The 23,123-nt window shown below is 33.2% G+C and overlaps 1 protein-coding gene across 1 annotated transcript in view; it reads left to right on the plus strand.

The window, feature by feature from the left end:
• Nucleotides 1–23,123, plus strand: part of LOTGIDRAFT_91228 (hypothetical protein) — a gene marked incomplete at both ends in the record, with an annotated part of 77,637 nt that overhangs the window by 9,074 nt on the left and 45,440 nt on the right. Inside the window, 2 exons of the mRNA XM_009066833.1 lie at nt 6,838–7,042; nt 17,527–17,637. Coding sequence (XP_009065081.1) covers nt 6,838–7,042; nt 17,527–17,637 — 316 coding nt within the window. The remainder of the gene's footprint in view (nt 1–6,837; nt 7,043–17,526; nt 17,638–23,123) is intronic.

Consider the following 23,123-nt stretch of genomic DNA (forward strand, 5'->3'; position numbering starts at 1 on the left):
TCGCATTTTCTGCGCTGATAGAAAGAACTTGAATAATTATGTTGTATAAGGTACGTATTTTCGAAGACTTAACGAAGATAAATTCCTGATTTTAGGAATATACAGTATTCTGATTAAGTAATAACGATCCGAACCGCAAAACGAAACCCGTAATCCATATTTGCGAAACATCAGTAGCAGCTAATGAACTTTCCACATGAGGAAGAATATCGCTCAACAACATTAACAGAAATATTGTATTTCAAAACCAGTGTCTTTTAGTTGCTTCTGGTGTCTAGGATTCACGTTTTGGTACAACAATGGTTCGGAATGAACCATTATCAATAGTTAATGTTATTGGACTAAAAATTCTGGATTTTGAGCTGTCATTTCAATTTTAAATTGCAATAGTTATATAAACAGCTCAATTTAAACGATTCGTATCATTTTTCAGAATTAACCAGATTTTTAATGAATTTAGTTCCCTGCTTTCGGTTGATTAACATGCGATAATTATTAACATAATTTATAGAGGTCACGCTCAAATTGTTTTTTTTTTAAAATTATATCAAACGTGAACGTTCCATTGACTCACGTTGGGGTTATAGCTTGACAATAACATCGTGGTGTCACAAATAGTCATTTGGTATCAGATGAAAAGGTAAATTGTTCAACAGCATCCCCATCTTAAAATTTAGTATTTGTATAGGTTTTCGTTATATTTAAAGTTTTGACAAAATCCTGGGCATATCTAGTAATATCAGGCAACGCTCGGCGATGTCTATAAACGTTTTCAATTGCTATCATTTTTTTAAGAAGTAAGAATTAAAATAGTTAAAATAGTCATGTTTTATATACGTCTTATTTCAAGGGAAGGAATTCTCTGCTGTTTAACTTGACCACTGAAGCTGCTTATGACTTTTTTTTTCATCCAATTTTAGTTCAATACTTATGACAGTATCAAAACGGTTCGAGATAGTCGACCCACATTAAATCTTCGAAGTACTGTAATTTGAAGCATTGCACAGAGGTGTAATGAGTACCTCCTAATATAAGAGAAAACACCTTGACCACTAAAAAATCCTCCGTCCAGTCTATCATAAATTCATTCGAGTCCGTTATCTGTTACTAACTCTACTCAACTCTGTCTTTCTTCAACGCTGGTTAGTTACTGCATTTCCTCTCTGCTTACCTTTTCCTGCTCTCCATTTTCCCCTTCTTTCTCTTTGTTAATGTGTCTTATTTCTACCTCTTCCCGTATTTCTCTACTTCTTCTCTTTTTAGCTCTACTTCTCCTATCTATTTCCCCCTACTACATTCTCGATGTAACCTGTCTATTCTTCTTAGCAGTTTGCAACTCAAAATATTAATTCTGTATCCGACTTTTGATTAAACATTCCAAGTTCCCTTAAAATTTAGGAACTTTAAAATATCTCCAAGACGATCTTTTGTGGTGTACGTTAACCTTCGCTGCGATCAATTATGCGCTAACAACCACCCACTTACAGTTACATCAGTACATTACTGTTGGTATCGTAATGTAAGCAGTGAGTTCATTCACTTCATTACAAAGAATGTAACAAGGATAGAAAGTATTAGTTGCTTCATAGAATATTCATAGACAACGATTACCAGTAATTATACAGTAAATCTACATTATAATTAAGTAATGTAACACGTTTTTATTATACAAACGTCCAATTAGATGTTTATATCAAATACCAAGCACTATTTTATTCAGTCACACGAGACCACCCTGGGGTTGTCCGATTTCCGCTTTTTCGTAACAGATATCAAAACGTAGCTATTAAATACGTGTTAGCATTAGATAAGTGTCAGTAAACTTTTTGTAACAAAATTAAAACGAAGGTATTCACTAAGTAATTGCATTAAAAAATGTATGCCTGAATCACGCTGTTTGTAACGAAACGAAGCTAACAAATATGTTTTAGCAAACGCTCTGCTTGATTAATCAAATGGACAATTCTCGTCCATTGAGACTAAGGAGAAGAATATCAAAGTTTATATGATTATGTAATGACTCGTACCCATTTGATAACTCAAAATGGCATACAACCAGATTTGCCAGATAAGCTTGTTCACTTGACAAAACTATGGGAAAGCCATATTCTGGCCAAATCAAAAATAGTGAGGAGAATTTGGTACTGTTTTATCACTGGTTAAGAATATTGTACCGATTTTAATGCATTTGGCAACTTATAATAGCAACAAACATTAAGATTTTTGAAGATCGACTCGTTCACTTGACAATATAACCAGAAAGCTACCATTTGCTTACATTATTCAGTACAAAATGGAATTGAAGACAGGATTCTTAAATGCATCAAAACCATTTGAAATAGTAATTTAAAGGCTATCTTGAAAGAAAATAATTGGATTATTTTCTGCACATTTTTTTTGTTTAAACCTCTTTAGAAATGTAAGAGAGTGAACTGACGTGATATTTTGTGTCCGAACTCCGAACAGACCAAATAATTACAGGACGTTAAGTAGGAAACCATTTTAATTTAAATATTTACAAAAAAAATTACTCATCGTCAAAACAAAATTATATATTATATATCCATTATAAGTCAAACTAAATGTGTTACAGATACCCTTGAAAATATAATGGACTGGTTGCGTTTTGACGGTACCTTGATGAGCAAACATATCTGTTGGACTATGATTTTGCCTTTAACGTATTATCGGGTAATAACATCGCGATAATATCATTTGAAGACCAACGACTAAAACCTTTAATATCAACATGTAAAAATGTCAAAAGTCAAATATAATGCCTAATGAGAATGTTTAACAATGTAAAAGTTGTCTACACAATTCTCATTAAACTAGTTAGCTGAAGCGACAAAATAGTTTGTTAAGCGACAAAATAGTTTGTTGAACGACGTAATGGAAATTGACATCGCGTTAAAATGGCAAGAGGCCCAAAGCTTAAACTGATTTAAGAATAACAGTGAACCGTCTGTTGCGTCATTGCGAAACCAAATTAATTATATGGGTCATAAGCAATAGTGACTGGAGTATGAAACTGCCCTAATGTTACAATATGATATGGTTATTTGATTCCAAGGTAAATAGCCTGAAGATTAAGCTACTAATATTCCATTAGTTGTGATGAATTTTTCGACCCTCGTCACTATAATATACTTTATAAGGCTTTCTCATTCCATTTATATATTAAGGAAGTCTTTAATATGAGTAATGTCTTTGTAAGCAAGATAGGTCCAAATGTAAGAGACAATTTCACTTTGACCATTATAAGGTCTTGTCTTTTTCATCCAGTTCGTCTCTACTCTACTTGACGCAGCCAATCAAGTAATTTTAATGTTAATGTAGTATAGATTTTGTAATCGGAATACGAGGTACATATATATATATATATCTATATTTCACTGTTTTCGTTACAGAAAGACAAAATTTAATATTTCGTTTTATAACAGTTCACACGTAGATAATGTTTTTCTGTAGTGATTACTATTCAGATTTCGGGGAAGGGAGGGTTAAAAACTATCAATGATATATAAAGTCAAGTAAAAGACTATCAATATCATATTAAATGAAGTTAAAGACTATCAATGTTATATTAAGTAAAGTATAAGACTATCAATATTATATTAAATGAAGTTAAAGACTATCAATGTTATATTAAGTAAGTAAAAGACTCTCAATATTATATTAAGTAAAGTAAAAGATTATAAATGTTATATTAAGTAAAGTATAAGACTATCAATGTTATATTAAATAAAGTTAAAACTATCAATGATATATAAAGTCAAGTAAAAGACTATCCATGTTATATTAAGTAAAGTATAAGACTATCAATGTTATATTAAATAAAGTTAAAGACTATCACTGATATATAAAGTAAAGTAAAAGACTATCAATATTATATTAAGTAAAGTAAAAGACTATCAATATTATATTAAGTAAAGTAAAAGACTTTCAATGATATATAAAGTCAAGTAAACGGCTTTCAATGCTTTGCACAAGTCAAATAAAAAAATTTTTTGACATCAATTTGAGCCTTCAAATCCATGCAGCTCCGTCCAGAATTATGTCGAGTTGTCTTTTATTGAGACACTGCCATATGAAAAGACATCTTTAAAAATATAAAAAATAAAAAGAAATTCCTAGTGTGAGATATTTTTGAAGGAATTGTGCGAATTTGGTACATTCTGGTTCATGTACTTCTGAGAACTATGAACCTCCCAAAAAGGCACACCCGTCCTTTTCAAGACTGCCTTGTCTTATTCTTGACTATATACAACCAAGTCCTAGACTATCAACGCTACTTTAAAATCACCTAGAAAATCGATCAGGTTTTTTTTTTCGGAGTAAATGATTTGTCTGATGATTAGAGTAACGATTGACAAATCAGACCAGTCAATAGCCATGATATCTAGAATGTGACTTTGTCTTGTTATTTGCTTCGGGGACACAAGATCGTAATATCGGCGATAATTAATCGCGTGAGATTATTTCGTTCTTTACATTTTGTCTAATTCGCTCGTCAGCAGACACCCCTGGGACGGAATAATTGTAAGTTTGAATCTGGATATTTAAAGAATAAAGTTCATAAATTGTTAGAAATAATTCTGGAATTGATAAATACTCGTCCACAGAGAGAAGGTGATTTCTTCCTTTCTTCCACAATAACAGATTAGAGATAAATCCTCTTCAGAGTAGGTCAATCCTTATTGATCCTCTTTGTTTTGTGTCTGATCTTCTTCGATTACTGAAATTGAATGACTTTCCCTTTTCTTAGACAAAATGGGTACTTTTACTTCGGATCATTATGATTTGATTGGTTATTCTAACATAATTTGGAATTCCCATCTTGTCATTTCAAAGTTGGAAACCAAATAGGGTGGTGCAATGCAGCTGGTTTAGCTACATTCCCCTTAGAGCAAAAAATTGTTTTACCGCAGATCAGACTTGCTTCCATCTTCCAATAAAATAAGGCCAGGGCAGAAACTTTAAACTTGTGTTTTCCATCTTTGCCCGTGGCATCGGGCTGGAGGAAAAATCAAGATCGAAGGTCTACGTTTTTAAGAAATATATCTGTTACAGAAATATGTATAACCAATGTACGACTAATACGTAAAACCAGCAAGTTTGCTTGATAGCCACCTTTCAGTATCTTATTTCAATATCTGTATCTTGTTCTCTATACGGCTATATTTCAGACCAACCATTAGTAAGATTATTTGCCGGTACTCTAAACTAAAACAACCAGTTCAAAAGCCCATTACACGTAGACTAACGCTGTCATTGATATAGGTACCGTCAATAATGATCAACTCACAAGAAGATGTATAAACACGAAAAGTGTGGCATAATGACTTCCGTAACCTATCTTAGCTTGACGTTGTCTACTTCAAATCAATAGGCCGTATCTGATCTCCTTATATCGCTTCTTCATGTCAATTCATATCCATTACATAGATTCAATTTCTAGCTAATAGCTTTAAGATGTGCTGACTGAGAGAGAGAAACAATCCAGACTAGCTAGTTGACGATTGTTTCCTCTCTTAAACGTGCGATTTATTACATTTTTTTAGTAACTGCGTTGTCCTTAGATACTAATATATATAAATAATACTGTAAGTTAACCACCAATTTGAATATTACTGATACTAACAAAACACCCACATATTTCCTTTGAATAAGCCGCTTCCTGATTCATACTAAAACGTACACGGAACTTACTTAATTTAATTTCAGGAAATGTTTTTCTAAAACACTACGAAATGAATACTGATATTCTGAGTTGCCATTTTTCAATTAAACTTAAAGCTTTTAAAAACTTGGTATAGAAAAGTTACTGTAAGATATTCTGAAAAGACAAAAGGACTTATTTCCTGTCCTGTAAGATTATGCTATTATATTGACATGTAACATGCAAATGTTATGATCCATGATATATTTTCCTGCTTGTTTCCATCGTAAAGAAAGAGATTTATGCCATGGTCATAGCAAAGTTTCGCACATTGCAAACAGCATGACGATGCCCGTCTTCTTTAGCCCAATCAAGTGAAGAAAAGTAGAACTCCATTGATTTCATATTTCTATCAGAATTATACAAAACCAAATCTTTCCTTCGAGATGAGATGACAATGTCTTCATTCTAGGAAACACTTAGTTATACTAATCCTTGCTCAAATTCAAACTTACATGGTTATATACGATCGATTGCACTGTAAAACAGTCGTCCTTCAGGGAAACTACTGTTTGATTTTGTTTTATCAATGGTTGATATCAGAATATAACAATAGATAAATGACTTTTTAATCTTATTCTTTAAAACAACAGTCGAGTTGCCTTAAGCTGAAATCACGAAAAACCAAAAGTTGTTGTAAAATAAAGCCTTTATCTCAATCATCAATTTCCTTGTTTAAAAGAAAAAAATAACACGCCAAAGGCAGCATCTAGATCTAAAATTATCAGTGTTCAACTTACTTCCGAAGAAGTTTCTTTTGTAAACTTCAAGTTAAAGATGTATTTAGATAAATTTATGCTTCGAAAGATCAGGGTACAGAATATTTGTCATTGGACATTGTTGCATGATATGATAACACTCAGTGAGCTCTGAGAGCTTCGTATGTTCTATATGCGATTACCTCAGAACCTTGTGATTAATAAAATAATTTCCAGATCTATATCTGACGTCATGTGATTTGAACTCTCCATTTTATCACAGTACCAGTATTAATCCAATGTTAAGAATATACTTTGAGGTTACAGAAAACTGGTGTCAGGTGTACCCCATCCAGCCCAAGGACTATTACAGCAATATTTTAATATCTTCTCAACTTATATGTTTTATCATTTCAGTATTGTTCAGAAAAAGAAGTGAGCGAAAAGGAAGTATATCCAACGTTTGCTCGCACCAAACCAACCGTATCTCAAATAGCTAAAAGTGTGGTGTCTATTTTGAGACTTTTTAATTGGAAGAAAGTCACTTTCATTCATAGTAATAGGGAAGCTAAAATACATACAGCAGACTCTATTTGTGAGGTAGGTTTTTTTAGTATCAACAGTCTTAAAATAACTCCCCCAAAGGCAATATTTTATAAAAATTAGTCCATTTCTGGTATAGCCATTGTCTTACGTCAAAGACTGGATATAAGTAGCCTTGTTCATTGACACGTATTAATGGCTTTAACAAACAGAATGTGTTATCGCGTTATCTAAACAATGGATGGTTGATACAAAAAAGACTTTTAACGGCTTTAAAGGTTTTCTGTGAAATGAAAAAGGTGAATCATTAGATTCAATGTATCCTGTTTAAATGTCGTTTACTAATAGAGAGCTTTATGAACAACAGATGGATTAAAAGATAATGAGATCACAAACTGTTGCAAAAACAGTCCATAAACGAACAAGTCAAACAATCAATTAGTTCATTTCATTTTCATTTTAAAAAAGTATTCTCATTATAAAGCCGACACACAATGAGACGAGATCTGACATTTTGTTTCTTTACAACCAAACAGCTCCACTAGCCAAACACCCATATCATTCTTTCCCAGTCTAAATTTCACTTTGAGGCCATGAGGAAAGTTCGATGTTTCGTTTCATCGATGGAATTAAAATTATACCAAACTTCCGTTCTGTTTTAATTAGCTTTTATTTTTAAGTTAGGTTTGTTCTTGACGGATGTTTAAAAGGCCAGTATTTAGACCCTAACTGAAGTAGCTACATTTAAATAAGCCAATAAAAAAACGAAAGATTAGTCTAATTGTAATAAGACTGTTATGATTTGAACTCATATGACTTTCTGTACGGTAGATGGCAATTTATTACTGTAGGTCTCATCTTGAACCTTACTTTAAACGTAATAGGTTTTTTCCGCCCTATTAACTGTATATATAGTAAAGTATTTCCATGTAGGTGGTTATTTATATAATATATTTCTATAAATACCTACTTTTATATTTAACTTAAATCGTTCAGTAAATGAAAAATTCTAAAATCTGACTTTAATGATGATAAATGGGCTAGCAAATGACCCAATTTTAACCTATTATGATTTACAAATCTTGAAATTCCACTTAGCATTTTATCACTGGCCATCAAGTGGCATGCTACTTCTTGAAGTAGTAAAATTACATCTCGGACCATAGCGCAATCCACGTTAATGGGAAGGATGGGAGATTCGTAGATAATAAATGAATCGCCTGCTTCATTTGCTTCTCTTACGTTACGGATTTGATTTCACTCAATAATTGAAAAATACAATTGCCAATTAATGAGGTATAACATTTCAAGTTATGAAACTGCGATGATGGACACTGTACTTCGAAATTATTACTGTATTTTAAAGGTTTCTTACAGTATTAGATTCACCCGAAGGCCAAGATCAGTAACATTTCAATTAATTACAATTGTTGACTATGGTCTCTAATACATTTCTCCAGAATTATGTTATAGCCAATAAGCAATTTACATTAAGAAGATCATGTTGATCTTATTCAAGACCCAAATCAACCCACATGGTGCACCATGGCCTTTATCATTTTCGCCTTCTTCAATTTGCACGGTATATCTATCTTTAAATATTCACAACTCTGATTGGAATCGCAAAGATGCATGCATCATTATGGTTCATGCCGAAAATCACGGACGTCATTTCCGGTTATGTGGAAATGTGGGCATATTATGGCATTTTGTATTACAATTTTCTTCACATAATCAATTTCAATTTCTTCAGTCAGTCAGTCCAATATTGATGCACTCTTACAATAGTTTATGAGAACACGATTATGGGTGATTGCATCAATCACTTTCATTTCATTCATGAATTACTTTCACTAGCAAAGATCATTGATGTGTTACGTACAATCTGTATTCATGTAAGTGGACCATTCATTCAAATATTTCTGAGATCCCGTTGAATTTCCCGGTTTTTATTATTCTTTAAGTGGTTATTACGTTCCAGTATCTATTAAATACCGATTTCAATTTAAAAACTGGGGCTACTGATGGTAAAATGAGATATGACGATTTTCGTCATTTCAGTTGATGAATGGGGGAGAAATTTAATAGTAATGGCACTTATTGATTCCTTATGAAATTTTCCTACTCTAAAAGAAAACTATAATCATGAATAGCAGTCAATACTTTTGGGCACACCGTTTCTGATAGTTCGTTTCAAATTGAAAACATCTATCTAAATTTTTCGTCCAAAGTTCAAGTCAAAAAGACCAAAAATTAATTTGGAGCTCCACCAAAATAATTCATGTGGCTAGCTTGGTACATAGCTGTCACTCTGCGATTTATTTATTTCAAGGCAGACAAATGAACATTCGGAAAGCTGAATCTCTTAATCTTGCGGTTACAGAATGTAAAGAAGAAAACAACTGTCTGTCTGAGGTCACTCTACGATTAATTTATTTAAAGACAGTCACATGAACAGTCTGTAAGTTGATTCTCCGAATATCGCAGTTACAGAATTAGGAAAAGAGGAAAACAACTGCCTGCCTGAGATACAACTGTCCGATCATAATGTTTGCAAAACTGCGCTTATTTTTTTTGTATGAACCTAAATAACAACTTCAAATAGTACTGAGAGTCTTAGATATTCTTAAATATGATTTTACAGAAGAGAAGTTTCAGTCCAATAATTTCTGTGAGTGAAATATGTTTAGAGATCACATTTTACATCAATTTCTAAGGATCCGGAGACATTCAAAGACAACACCATGTATTTAAACTCGTGAATGATAGGAAAATTCAAAATTGAGTTAACAGTGGACGGTTTGTAGTTAAATATATATAAATTACCCAATGAATCTGTAAGTTAGGTATATGTCAAGATCCCCGCTGATATATTCAAGAGATATAAACTACCGATAAGTTTTAATATTCTGTCCAATTACACTGGTAAATTCTGGTAGTGGTTTTTATGTAATTACATTACATTTAAATACATTATAGTAATTCTAAAGAGTTCCTAACTTTTTATGTGTGTCGCAGATACTTGTACCTTTAATTTGCATCATTCCAATTTTCAATCAGACGTCTTGCAATTTCACAAAAATTAAGCGTTTTCTGACATTACCGCAAAGGCCCTTGGATATTATTAATATGGTTTTGAAATAGTAATGCCATCAAACACTTACTTTTAATGACATTGCAAAAGACACATACGACTGGCTGAAAATTTGATTGATGCAAGTCGATTCTATCAGTGTCCCCGATATTCCTAATTGTTATAGAAAACCCCCTTTTCAATCATTTTAAAATCATTTAAGAAAATTTGCTTAGGCTGTGAAAGCTAAATGTTAACTCGCCTAGTCTTAACTACTTACATTTTGTAACTTTAATCAGTAATTAGTAACCACTTGCTTGATGATGATCTTTTGTTCTTTCGCTGTCATCCACAGTGCTGTGTAATGCAGTCCAAATGATGATCTGATTGTCGCAAACTGTCATTGTAATAATAATAGAACTAGTAACACAAAATAACGCAGATAAACTTTCAAATAGGTGTGCCTTTGTTGATGCAATATATGAACTCAGGTTTACTTGCAACTCAATTTCTTTAACTTAAATAATGCATCATATTGTGAAGAAATATTTATTTTGACGACTATATGCCTTTCATTTTGAGTTTTCGACTCCCGAACAATGCTATGCATTCAAACCCAAGGGATTTGAGAGTTTTATTAGCTCGGCTGTCATAATCCGTCCAAGATTTATTTCTGTTAAACTATTTCTAATTATTAAATGATAATTTAGATGTCTGCGCCTAATATGGTATCATTTTAATAACTTTTAGAAAATAACACGTATATCGCATAATATCCCTTTCAAATTCGCGACCAGACATATCCTATGATTACATTGAAAAAAAAGTAACCATTTATAACTCATCAAAATGCCACTGACAATTCTTAATATACAAGGGTCATATCGGTCTTAGATATCCTTTTCAATAGACATCTACTTATTCAGTCCTTTCCAGACTGACAACTTTATAAAAGGCGTGAAAATAGAACATAAAAATTAAGAATAACGTTTGACACGCCATTTATCTACATCTTTGAAATATTCATAGCGTGAAATTAATCTGTTTTCAAACTGACAACCAGGTACAAAGAATTTTGACGTAGTTTCGAATTCGTCATATTTTTTCACAAATGTTTTTTTTTTTCTGAAAAACTTCACACAGAGAATTCTATCATTTGCATTTAACAGAATATTACTTGTGGTTGAATAATGATATTTTCTCTTAAAATTGTAGAGAAAGGGAGAGATGACAAATTCATTCTGTCTAAACATAAATTGTATTAACGTTTCTCAAAGTCTACGTATTTTAATTTAAATGCATGTTTTTCATGTATTGGGGACATTACTTCAAGATTATATTTGCACTATGCCGATTTATGATCGCACTTTCAATTCAGAAAACAGAAACAATTATTTCTGTCTAAAATCTAGATTTCCCTGACATCGTAAGGGATCTATAGCGTATACATGTTTAGGGCACAATTATAGATTCTATCAACACCATACTCTTATTTTCAAAAAAAAAATAAGCTCATATAGCTTTCATTGTGGCAGGTTGGTTTTGGAGGTCTCAACAATAGACATCTCTCAAGATTGGCAGAAATTCAAAACTTCAAAACTCGAATTAAGTGCTGACTGACGGAAGAGTCTTCTTGTTTTCACTTTGTATTGTGTTGTCAGAAAATCACGTTTAAACGTGAACATGACAATGGTTTCAACGTGATACAATTTTCATTTTAGACCACTTTTGAAACAAGGAACAAGGAAGTAGAAAGATAATGCAAATTTCAAGGAAGTCGCAATATCCTTCTTCAATCAATATTAGATAAAGACGGAATAGACCACTGACGGTGGCTTTGATGATCGTAAAGACAACAAGATCTATCAGTTGCCACAGTTTTCTTAAATATCAAGAATCTTTATTTGTTGTTTTTTTAAATCGTGGGTAAAGTTTTATGTGCACTAATAACCAATTGAATACAAGAACACAACCTTACCTTTCGACAAGAACCATTCACCGTATACTGTAAATGATTCCTAAAAATGCATTGTTACGTTTATCAACAATTATTATATCAAATAAAATCAACTTTGGTTAGTCGTATTATTGTGTCATCCTTTGCTAAAAAATTGTACTGTATATTAAAATTGCTAGTTAAAAACGCTTTCTAGAGGTTTTATTATCAGTTTTGGAATTTACTTCGAAAATCAATCCGCCTACTTCAAATTTCAATTTCCAGTTCAAATTTATAGCATCAAATTTCATTAAGAGTTGAATTGTTTTAGAAAATTGTCATAGAGGCTTTCTATGTGACAATTTCTACAGCCAATTCTCAAGAATGGTCTTTTACAACTTAACATGTCACTTTAAATTCAATTTTAAAGCCTCCTGGTTTTTCTCTTGCAGTCATCAAATAGTAAATTTAAACATTAACAAAACAATTGCGAGGCTACACATTTCAAAAGGATCAAACCATATTGTTTACAAAAATTACTAAAAACATAGCTAATTCAAGTATTATGAGTAATGGGTGATCTTTACCCAGGGCTAGTCAAAGAAGTATCCACAATGTTAGTAAAATCGGAAAGAAAGGAACAAATAGATTTCTCTTACTTAACGTATATCAGAGAGGCATAACAAGCGATATGTTCCATTATAGAATGAACATATTTGACCAGTCTATTGGCATTGGCGTACGGGACCGAATGTTTGCCTGAATTTCTCTCACCCGAATTTTACCTCCAGTCTCCTACGCCTATGTCTATTCTTGAGAAGAGCGCGTGAAACAAAGCCTCTCAATAGCTCAACGTATACTTTAAGGCGAGCCCAAGTCGTTCACAGCATATTATTATTCTGTTCCATTACAGTCAATATCAGCGAAAAATATCGAGAAGATAACCGACTGCAAGCAACTACAATCGAGTTTATGGTCGCAGATTCCAATTATGGTAACGTTCTAGAACTTTGTTAGAACATATCACACTAACAATCACGGCAACACGACATAATCCAACGATTCTCGCGGCATGCCGCGAGTTGCTAGTAGATTCTGCCAATGGCAACGTCGACATGAATCACAAATATCAGAAGGTCAGTTAATCTGTACTTAAGCCGAATTTTGTTCAATGATAACCAGCTTAGAAACACAAATCTTTGTATGTAATATCATATTTCTCGACATTAAAACGTTAAAATCGCTAACTGTATGCATTGATAATTTTTATCATTTATATGCATTAAAATTTACTCAATTAAATTAACTAACTGAAGAAGTCAATTTGTATTTTAAATCAAAACTGGTATTACGTAACGAGATCATTCTAACATTTGGAATTTACGGATTTTTTTTCTGAAGAAAACCAATTAATGAATTAATGACAATTCCCAATTTAAATCTTTGACATCCAATTGCATTATTTATTCATGTAATTTAAGGAACTTTCTGAAAGTGACCCGTTAAAGTTTCTGCATCCAAAATACTCAGCTGTAAATTCCATTCGTTGATGCATTCTTGTCGACTTAACCAAGCGATGGATCATATTATGCAACCAGTTGCAAGCTGATTCTGCCACTCACAAGGTCGACAAGCGTAACCTTTTATGAAACGGCGGCAATAAGTCTCTTGCTGAAAGTTGGCTTTATCGGCCTGGTAGCAAATTAACTAACATGTTTTACAACAGCACTGGGAATACGATACCATAATAAATAGATTCTGTATGCAATTCCCTTTCTCCCGTTACATTGAATTGGTTGTGTTGTACTATTTTGATAATTATGTTTATTTTAATCTAAGGGTTTGACAGGTCAGCGTGTTTTTAGCAGATCGATTGACAATACGAGTTAAATATTATTTACAAAGATTTCCGTCTGGTTTCTAAATTTAGTAATATCTGGTTGCCACTGGAACATAGTGATAATCGTAATGTAAATACGAAGCGCCGTGTGCTACAGGTTGTGCACGTTAAAAGATCCCTTGATAGTTGAAAATCGAAAAAGAGCAGGTTAATGCCACTGTCCTGGCAAAATTTCCAGCATTGCACTCTGCATGGCGTTCCCTGTCTTCATTAATCCACATGGTGCAAACAAGTAGGACGTGAAACTCATTTCATTTTATTTGTTAATGATATGTAATGAATATCTTTAATGTTTTAGGAATTTTAGGTTGTTACATTGCGCATTCAGTATACCATTAAAATCGAAATTATTTTTCAACAGAGATTAGGGAAAGATTCAGTTGTGCTGACAAATTGGAGAGTAATTGTTTAGTAAAATTGACACTATGCTACGTTGTTTATATAATCGGTTACATTATATTAACGCTTAAATATTTCCACACGAATTTATTTCTGTAATATTGTTTCTTTATAATGCTTAATTGTCTAGTCTGTCCATGTTTTATACATAAAGAGTTAGAAGACTGTCGTGTATTATGATTGTTGACTCTACTTCACAGTACAATACTGTTTTAGATTTAGTTCACAAGTTATGTTAGAAAAGTTAAACTATGGCAATTAATAGCCCTTAAATCAGATATAGAGTGTTTTTTGCGTCAATTAAGATTGAAATAGAAGTGGGGCAGTGTGGTGTACGGTGAAGGTCAGTGTAGGGTAATGGAAGCAGAAATGTTACGGACACACTAGGTAGATGCGCTTTGTCTATGATGCCTATCAAAAATCCCCACAGTACACCGCATCGGATGCCGTACCTCGTCTATTCGTATCTGAAGTAGTGACAAGAATATGAAATTTGATTTACATTCTACTTTTCTATCCTAGTCATATTTGGTAATGCTATGCTGGACAAATCTTCATGTAAGAGACCAGCATGTATCAGTAATGACCTCTAGCTTATCATTGAAGACTTGTCTGTATATAAAGTTAATAACCTTAAGTTATCAAGCTTGACAGTCATTGGTTAAATGTTATATTATAGCAACAATTGGGCTTCTGTGCTTCGTAGAGTAGGACGTAAAACTCCATTTCATTTCAGTTTTGTGTTTCGTAGCGTTAGTTAAGGCACAAGTTCCTTAGGGGTGGAATCCTTTTAATTCTCAACATTAGCACGACGACAATTGTATCAACATTCTATTAATATATTATAGTCTCTATTCCAACCGCCGTTAGCTATTTGGACAGATTTCACCTAGTGTACAAATAAACTCTCTCAAAAGGGGACATTTCGCATCACTGCAGATGTAAGGGTTTTCAATTCGGAAAGATGCACATTTTTTTAGTTCAATTAGCGTCACGTGACATGCAGACCTTGAACTTCTGACATACAAAAATCAGTTTCGTTAAAAAAAAACTTTGATAGATCTGCAGACAGGACATAAATGATGTAGGGCATGAAAGAACTACAAAAATATCCAGTTTTCCGAATATATCGGTGTCGGGCGGATCCGAGGTATTCAAATAGGTTTTAACCCCCGCGCCTGCAGAGATGTGGAATGTCCCCATTTCAGAGACCTTATTTTTTCTGTCTGTACACCAGCTGACATAACATGTCGTAATAGATATCAGAGGCTGGAACAGAGACAGATATTTCGGTCTAAATCTAGCTCTGTAGTGTTCCGTACGTACATCGAGTCAAATGCCTCGTGCTGAAAATTTAATTTAAGAAATAGAACACAATATACGCTAAAATCGTTTATTTGATGAAGGTGGTCACAGTTTGAAATCTACCGAAGCGTTGATATGAAAGAACTAACTGAATTCAAAGACAACAGGATTTTGGCCTCAAAGAGAAATGTCACCAGGTTACTGCCCATGCCATATTTCGTCATTTCGCCCAATTAAATGAAGGGCGTGACACCATTCATTCCTTTTCATAATCAATCAATCAATGATCAACAACAACACATCTGCTTGAAATGTTTTTCGAAAAAAACTGGATGCATGAAAAATCAAGGAAATTCATAAAATAACTAACAAGACCATTATCATTCACTTTCATTTGATAAACGAGGTAATTTGTCTTGTTAACATGATACTATGATAAACCGACACAAAAACATTTAAGACAATTTTATAGGCAATTGCTAGTCTATAGATTTTTATTGGACTAAATGCTGTCAGTAAAACGCTATAACAATACATTTTATTCAGGAAATCGCGACCAAATAGCTCCTCTTCAAATGTGAAAATGAAGTATCAATACTACTCTAGGCCTGCACATTAGAGAAACATAACTTCCGCGTAATCATCTATACCTAGATAAAGTCATGTATTCTGGACAGCAACGCTATTGATTTGATTATTGCTATCCACCCCCTATTCAGCCGTCTAGTATAGCCTGTTATCCATAGGTGGTGCATCTTCACAATGTCAAAGTCTGCCTTATACCTTGACTGCGGTACCACCTTTGTTTAATAAACGTTATTTTGTAGATGCAGCAATTTGATTGTATTGTACGCTATAGAATACAGCCAATCATAGCATGTTCAAGGAAAGTCTATTAACACTGAACCATAATTTTTACTCTCTGTCGAGTGCTGTATTTTCTTGAATACAATTTAAACAAAACGCTGCATTCCGTTATACAAGAAAATAAAGCAATAAAGAAAAAGCACGTAATAGCTTGATATTGTGAAGATGTAGGCGACTCTATGCGCTGGTACGTAGATTTATGCACAGAAAATCAAACCAGAAGACAAAGTAGATATGAGCTATTTTTAGTTTCAATGTATGAAATCATGATAAAATGCAAATCGATTTCCTCTATTGTTGGTTAAAAGGGAAATTAATATCTTGAAAGAAAAATCAAAGAATATAATTAATGATCAAATAAATAAGACGGGGCTTTGAAACTGTTTTAGTGGTTACTACCCAGATGAGGAAATTAGTATATCATGCTATTATGCTGGGATTGACTACCAATGGATAAAGTCAATATCTCTGACAAAAAATCCATGGCAAGACAATTGTAAACACCATATGCATCTTTTTATGTAGTCCAATATGAAATATGCAGTATGTGTGTAAATGGATCGACCTATTTTTAAAATGAATCCAGGCAGAAAAGCGAATCTTATCATCTCATCAAACCATTATATCCACCTCTCAGGTAGACGACGTGATCCAATTGTTATCAAATAGGTACAGAAACTGCGGTGGGATCAGGTCTATCTAACCCAGTGCGAGTAATTTGGCGCCATTTGCCAAAAATCATTGAAAATCCCTGAAGCTCTCTTATTCTGCTAATGGTAAGGTTAACCAGGGTCACTTTCTAGTCTACGGATAACCTCTCGTAGAAGCTGGCAAGATTCAGCAGGTTTCAGACTTAACCTATTTTAGCTGCTCGACGCCATTTCCATGTCGGCCCCAATCTTTAAACCTTCGTCAATTACTACAACTTTTTGGCATTTTGCCTTTCCATTTTAATTTCGACTACATGCAACATTAATGAGATCAGAATTTCATATAATGAAAAATCTGCATTCTATTGGAAAATATAACGTCCTTTTTCATCAAACATAATTTTTTTTCTTCTTTATTTTCAGCAATTGGAAGCCCATGGGATTACAATTACATTTAGGAAGATCTACACAAAACATTACTTCCATGGCCACTCGGAGAATCCATTCATCAAGATTGTCAGTGAAACTCGACTAGATACTAGAAGTAAGGCTCAACTTTGATATTTAGATTAGTTTAATCATATAATCCCCTTTTCTTTTTTTTTGATAAGCTTAAACCTCGGTCGATAAAACCTTGGATTTGACTTCGTCTGATACTGTTTTCTTTGAAGTCGAATCACTTTCAAAATTGAAAAAAGAAAATGAGACGGTAAAATGAAAAAAAAAGAAGAGATAAGTATCATTTTTCAATTCGACGAAAGTAGATGTAATTTACCACCGAAGTAAGAATTTACGCATCGACAATTTAATTATTTCACAAAAGTACTTCCATGGTAGCCTATCTGTCCTAACTGACGGAACAACGGAGTAATTTACCTTTCAAAAACTTACTTTCTTAATGTATACTGCGTGATTTTTTAGTACAACAGAAAATGTTCAATTTATTGTTAATGACGTACAACTGCTTGTTTCGAAATAATGACAAATAAGTTCCTTATAAAGCTAAGTGGTTTGCAGACACGAACATTTCTTACTGTGGACACTTTTGTCTATTAAACTTAAAGTCTTCTTATTAAATTTGTTGGCTCTTGAACTATTATAATCCTGATAACTCTTTATTTTAAATGGGTCAGAATTTGATCGTATGAGACCAACAAACAATCAACCCCCAATCTTCACACACACGCGCTCACCCTTACACAAAATGTGTAAAAATTATTAGGACTATATAGAAGAAGTACATGCGTATGAGAAGAACAGATTATGTTGCTGTGATGAAGTACATAACCAACAGATGTACAAAAAGCAAAGTGAATGATGGATTTTTAGTATGATACATGTATTGCAAAAAAGAAATGGAATAAGTCGTGTCCCGTCATTAGTCAACCCAACTGTAAATGGTCAAAACCCTACTGTGTTATCATTGTACAATATGAAAGTTTCTCCTTATAACTATCATCTGCTATTGGTGGGGTCTATAAAACGTTCAACTGGTTGTCTCTTTGAAGAGATTGTAAAGATGTTTTTGAAATTTTTATGTGTATTAGGCATACTGATATCACCAGTTTGCACCGTTCCAATCTTCAATCAGATGTTTGTGGTTCCTGCTATTCCACCAAAACTAAGTGTTTGATGACGTTACTAATCGCAAAGGGCCTTATGTGATAAAGCATTATTTACGATAAGTGATGTCATCAAATACTTATTTTTTGAGGAATTGCAGAACCATGGACGTCTGACCGAGTAAATTGATGGTATGAGTGACCCTGATACACAAGTTTAGAAAACCTCTTTACAATCCTTTAAGCTGCCGGTGATTCATATAAATTACATAATCAGTTTCATGTAGCTGTTCGTCTCTAAAATGCATCAGAAATCTTAAAAAACATATAAAACACCAACGACCAAGGTTGACAGAACAACATTAAGAGAAACACATTAGAAACCATTTTAAATTAGAACAAATCGACTTTGGTGAAAGTGATAAAAGAAGCCAGGCCTGTTTTTCTGATCTTTAAATCCTTGTTTGAGACAAATTCAATTAGTTTTCTTCAGTTATCTGTCCCTGTCATTCAGATTAACTAGCGAAGAAGACAGTTAAAAGTATAGATAAAAAGAAACGGTTTTAAGTTGGAAGTCCGAAATCAATTACAAAGTTCCAGAAAGGGATTACTATTACTCTTCTACTGTAAAGTTCTATAAAATGCATTGCGTTGCCATTGTTTGAATGGAATAGCTTTAAGCTATAAGACATGCGGAGTTTCAGTTGACACTTACCTTTTATACTTATAATCTAAGATTACCCGAGAGGTAACTTGCTTTGATGGTTATAGGCGATATTCTTTGAGGTATGTTATGGAAAACTAAGACGATCGGTTGTTTGTTACAATGATAACATGTTATTCACAAGACGATTGGTAATATTTTTACAATGACAACAGGTTATTTAGAAGACGATTGGTAGTTTGTTTAAAATATCAACTTAAACGATTTGATGGCTTGATGGTTGCCAATGGATGATCGCAAGCCTGTTTAAAATGACAAATGGTGATAAAGAAGGACTTTCAGGTAATCCAAGACGATCAGTTGCGATTGACCAAGTAGTTGTCTCACAACGATCAGGGCGTTTGAGGATAAGACAATCTTGTACTGATAAACACAAATGCTTAGATTGAGCTGCATTACAAATTTAAAGGTGTAGGAGCTGGTGTAATAGACTGGAGGCTTTGTTGAAAACACGTAACTTGATTGGCTGGCCCAAGAGACTAACAAGCTGACACAACCTTTCTCTAAAGAAATAATTTAAAGCTCCATGGGTAAACCTTACTTAATTTTTTTATAGAGAAGATTTGACGTGGGATGCGTATCTTTAGAATGTGGTATAAGAAGTATTGCTATCATCTGGAACGGAAGTGAAGTGAAACGGGTTACAAGAATTTGCCCAAAGGCGGATAATGTGTGTCATTGATAAAAAAAAATCGACGAAATTTTGACGGAGGCCAGCAAGGATATTGATCTTACTGACGTTTATTGAACTGTTCTCATTGATTCAAAGTTTGGGTAAATATTGCTGTGTCGTAATATTAAGTAAAAACTAAAGATCTGTGACAATCCAAGAGGTAATTGCCATTCTTGTTTATTTGATCGAAATGTTTCATTTCCTCTGTTTTGCTGGATTTGTTTTTAACAAAAAATTTGACTGATATAGTTGCAGCGGTAAAAATCATGACCTTCAACTCGCCCACATAGGACATTAGAGTTGAATTATTACTGTTTTACAAATGATGCGTAATACTGACCCTCAGAAAATCTGTTTCACACTGCCAGTGGTGTATCTCTGCGGTGACCGACATGGCATAAGCGTCTTGACACAATGATACGTATTACTGAACTTAATAATTGTAACCCACCAGTTATTCTGTCTGCTATCCAATTTGCTTTACGCTCGTTTATTTAAAATATGCTAATTTCATTAAAACTCACTTTTTATGTTTTTATTTCTTAACATCAATAGTGCATGTGTAAATATGTGAGATTCGCGTAAAGCATGAGATACATGTAAACTATTCACATCGTAAACGGACAACATTTGTCAATGGGTAGCCTTTGGCCTTACCGACTGATAGTCCTTCAATACATTGCTTTGGGTTACAGGAATGCTAAGTGTGCTTGACTTCGTTAAAGCCTGTCAGCATCTATACACAACTTATCAATTGATTTAAGTTGATCTTTTGGAGTGGAATAATAGTATAAAAACTGAAAGAATCTCGATAATGATAAAAAATTTAGCGAAATTAAGTGCCAAGAATCATATAAAAGAGTTATGTTTCCATTTGGTTTAAACAGTCCTGTTAATGGGATGCATTTGATAACTCTGGCGACGTTTATACCCATTTCATATTATTTCACTTCGATTTCCTACAAATTAAAAGTTTTTACAAGATTGAATATACTTCTTTATTAAGTTGAGGTAATTTTTAGAAATTACAAAGTTATTTTATGTCTGATTATCGATACTATCAATAAGTCTAATTTGGTAACTAATGGATTGATTGGACTGAAGTCACCAAAATAGTTCTGGGGGAACTTTATCCTTGCAAGGAGGCGGATCGATGTTGCCCTTCTTTACTAGTACAGTCGGGTGCAGGATATAGTAGGACGTAAAATTTCCATCTAATTTCTTTATCCAAAGGTCACTCAGAAATATCATTATCCTACAAAATCTTTCAAAAACTATCAATGGTGGCCCAAACGTGTAAAACTACGAACTACTTTGTCGATCTTATTCCTCATATTATATCAATAAATATAAGATATAATCAAGTTTTATAATCAGGCTCCAATTAAGTCTTCACTAATTAACGGAAAGTTATAATTAATCCAATTTAAACCTGTACTAATTGTTAGTATCCTTGAAGTGAATTAATTAAGAACAAGTGATATTGATTTTCGATATTTGATTTTTTTGTTCTTTTTCTTCCTTTTCCGCACTTTTAACTATATGTCTTTTGTACTTTAAAAGGAAATATTTGCCATTTTCGGGGGTTGATTTGGTTCTTGAAATATATATAGTCTTTAGAAGTTCTAGAAATGTGAAAAATATCTCAAACTAGGAATTACAGTTTCTAATGTTAACTTTCAAACACAGATAATTCTGGACACACATGGATTTGAAGGCCCAAATGAGCGGTGAGCTGTGAACACTATTACCTATTAGCGTAGCTACAAAAAGTCCTTTTTTGAGACTAAGGCACAATTGATCGACGGATGGCGAACCTGTCCTTTTAAACGAGATACAGGTCAATCAGTTTATCATAATGATTACTTCTTGAAACCAGTGTATCGCTAGAATATCTGATTTCAATAATTAAGTGTTATCTTTTGGAAGCAGTTATCTCCTACAGTAAAATATGTCACGTTCTTGGATATCTCAACTCTTACATTACTTAAACTGCCCCTTGAGAGATTCAAGGGTTTTATATTATATTTATATAGATTGCATGGATACACCATCTTCCCTTCGCAACTCCGATTTCAAGTTTGGGATTTTAGGAATGACGTCAGGAAAAAAACAAATTGGTTTTGACCTCGCGAGCGCAAATACCAATCATACTAAATTCTTTGTCAACTTCTATGTCAAGATTTGTTCATTTTTTTTTCTGAATGGCATACGTCCGGCAAATCAGATGGTGCAAATAGGTACCTCCGAAATATATAAAAGTGTAATTCTGTTCCAGTTAACTAACGTAAAGTTGTTTTGGACAAAGATTAACTCAATGTACGTGTACTTCACTTTTCTTCTTCAAGAACAACGAGTTCTGGTCATTTCATCCACCAAACACCAGGGAGTTTGATAATAACTAGAGAATTATTGAAGATTACTTCAGGATTTTAACAGTTTTGAAGAGAAATCTGTACCGTAAGCAGCTTATTAGGGGAAGCTTTCTCTTCATTAAAGGTATTAACTGTCAAAAGAAGCATCACCAATAATAATCCAACAATAGAAGACAATATTGGCGAGAATTGAGACTTTCTATTGTGTCAATGTCTAATGAAGTCTTGTGATTTATAGATTTTTGTCTTAAAAGGAATTTGAAACTTTTTTCAAAAATTTGTCTCAAATTACTGGCTTTGGAACTGTTGTCATTTGATAGTGTCTTTGTTTTTCCGTATGTCTAAAACTTGACCTTTTGGAGTGTCCATTTTTGTATATTTTTCTGATTGACAATGCTTCGATCATTTGATTTCAATATACACTGTTTCGTATTTCTGCTTATGGTTCTGTGTTCTTCATTTTGAACTAACTACATTGCTGATATGTATAGAGTATTAATCACATTTTAGTCCAATGTATGAGAGTGAAAAAATATATCATTATAAGGGAACAAGATACTCATGTAATACGTTCCAACTCAGGACAATTTAATATTTAATATTAACATTAGTGGAAAACTCCCCGTTGCTAGGATGGACCAAAATTCGAGATCCCATTTGTTATGAACTTTGTATGTTTAAATCCCTGTGAAGTCG

This window comes from Lottia gigantea (assembly GCF_000327385.1).
Source record: "Lottia gigantea unplaced genomic scaffold LOTGIsca_8, whole genome shotgun sequence".
In the NCBI taxonomy this organism is placed as follows: domain Eukaryota; kingdom Metazoa; phylum Mollusca; class Gastropoda; family Lottiidae; genus Lottia; species Lottia gigantea.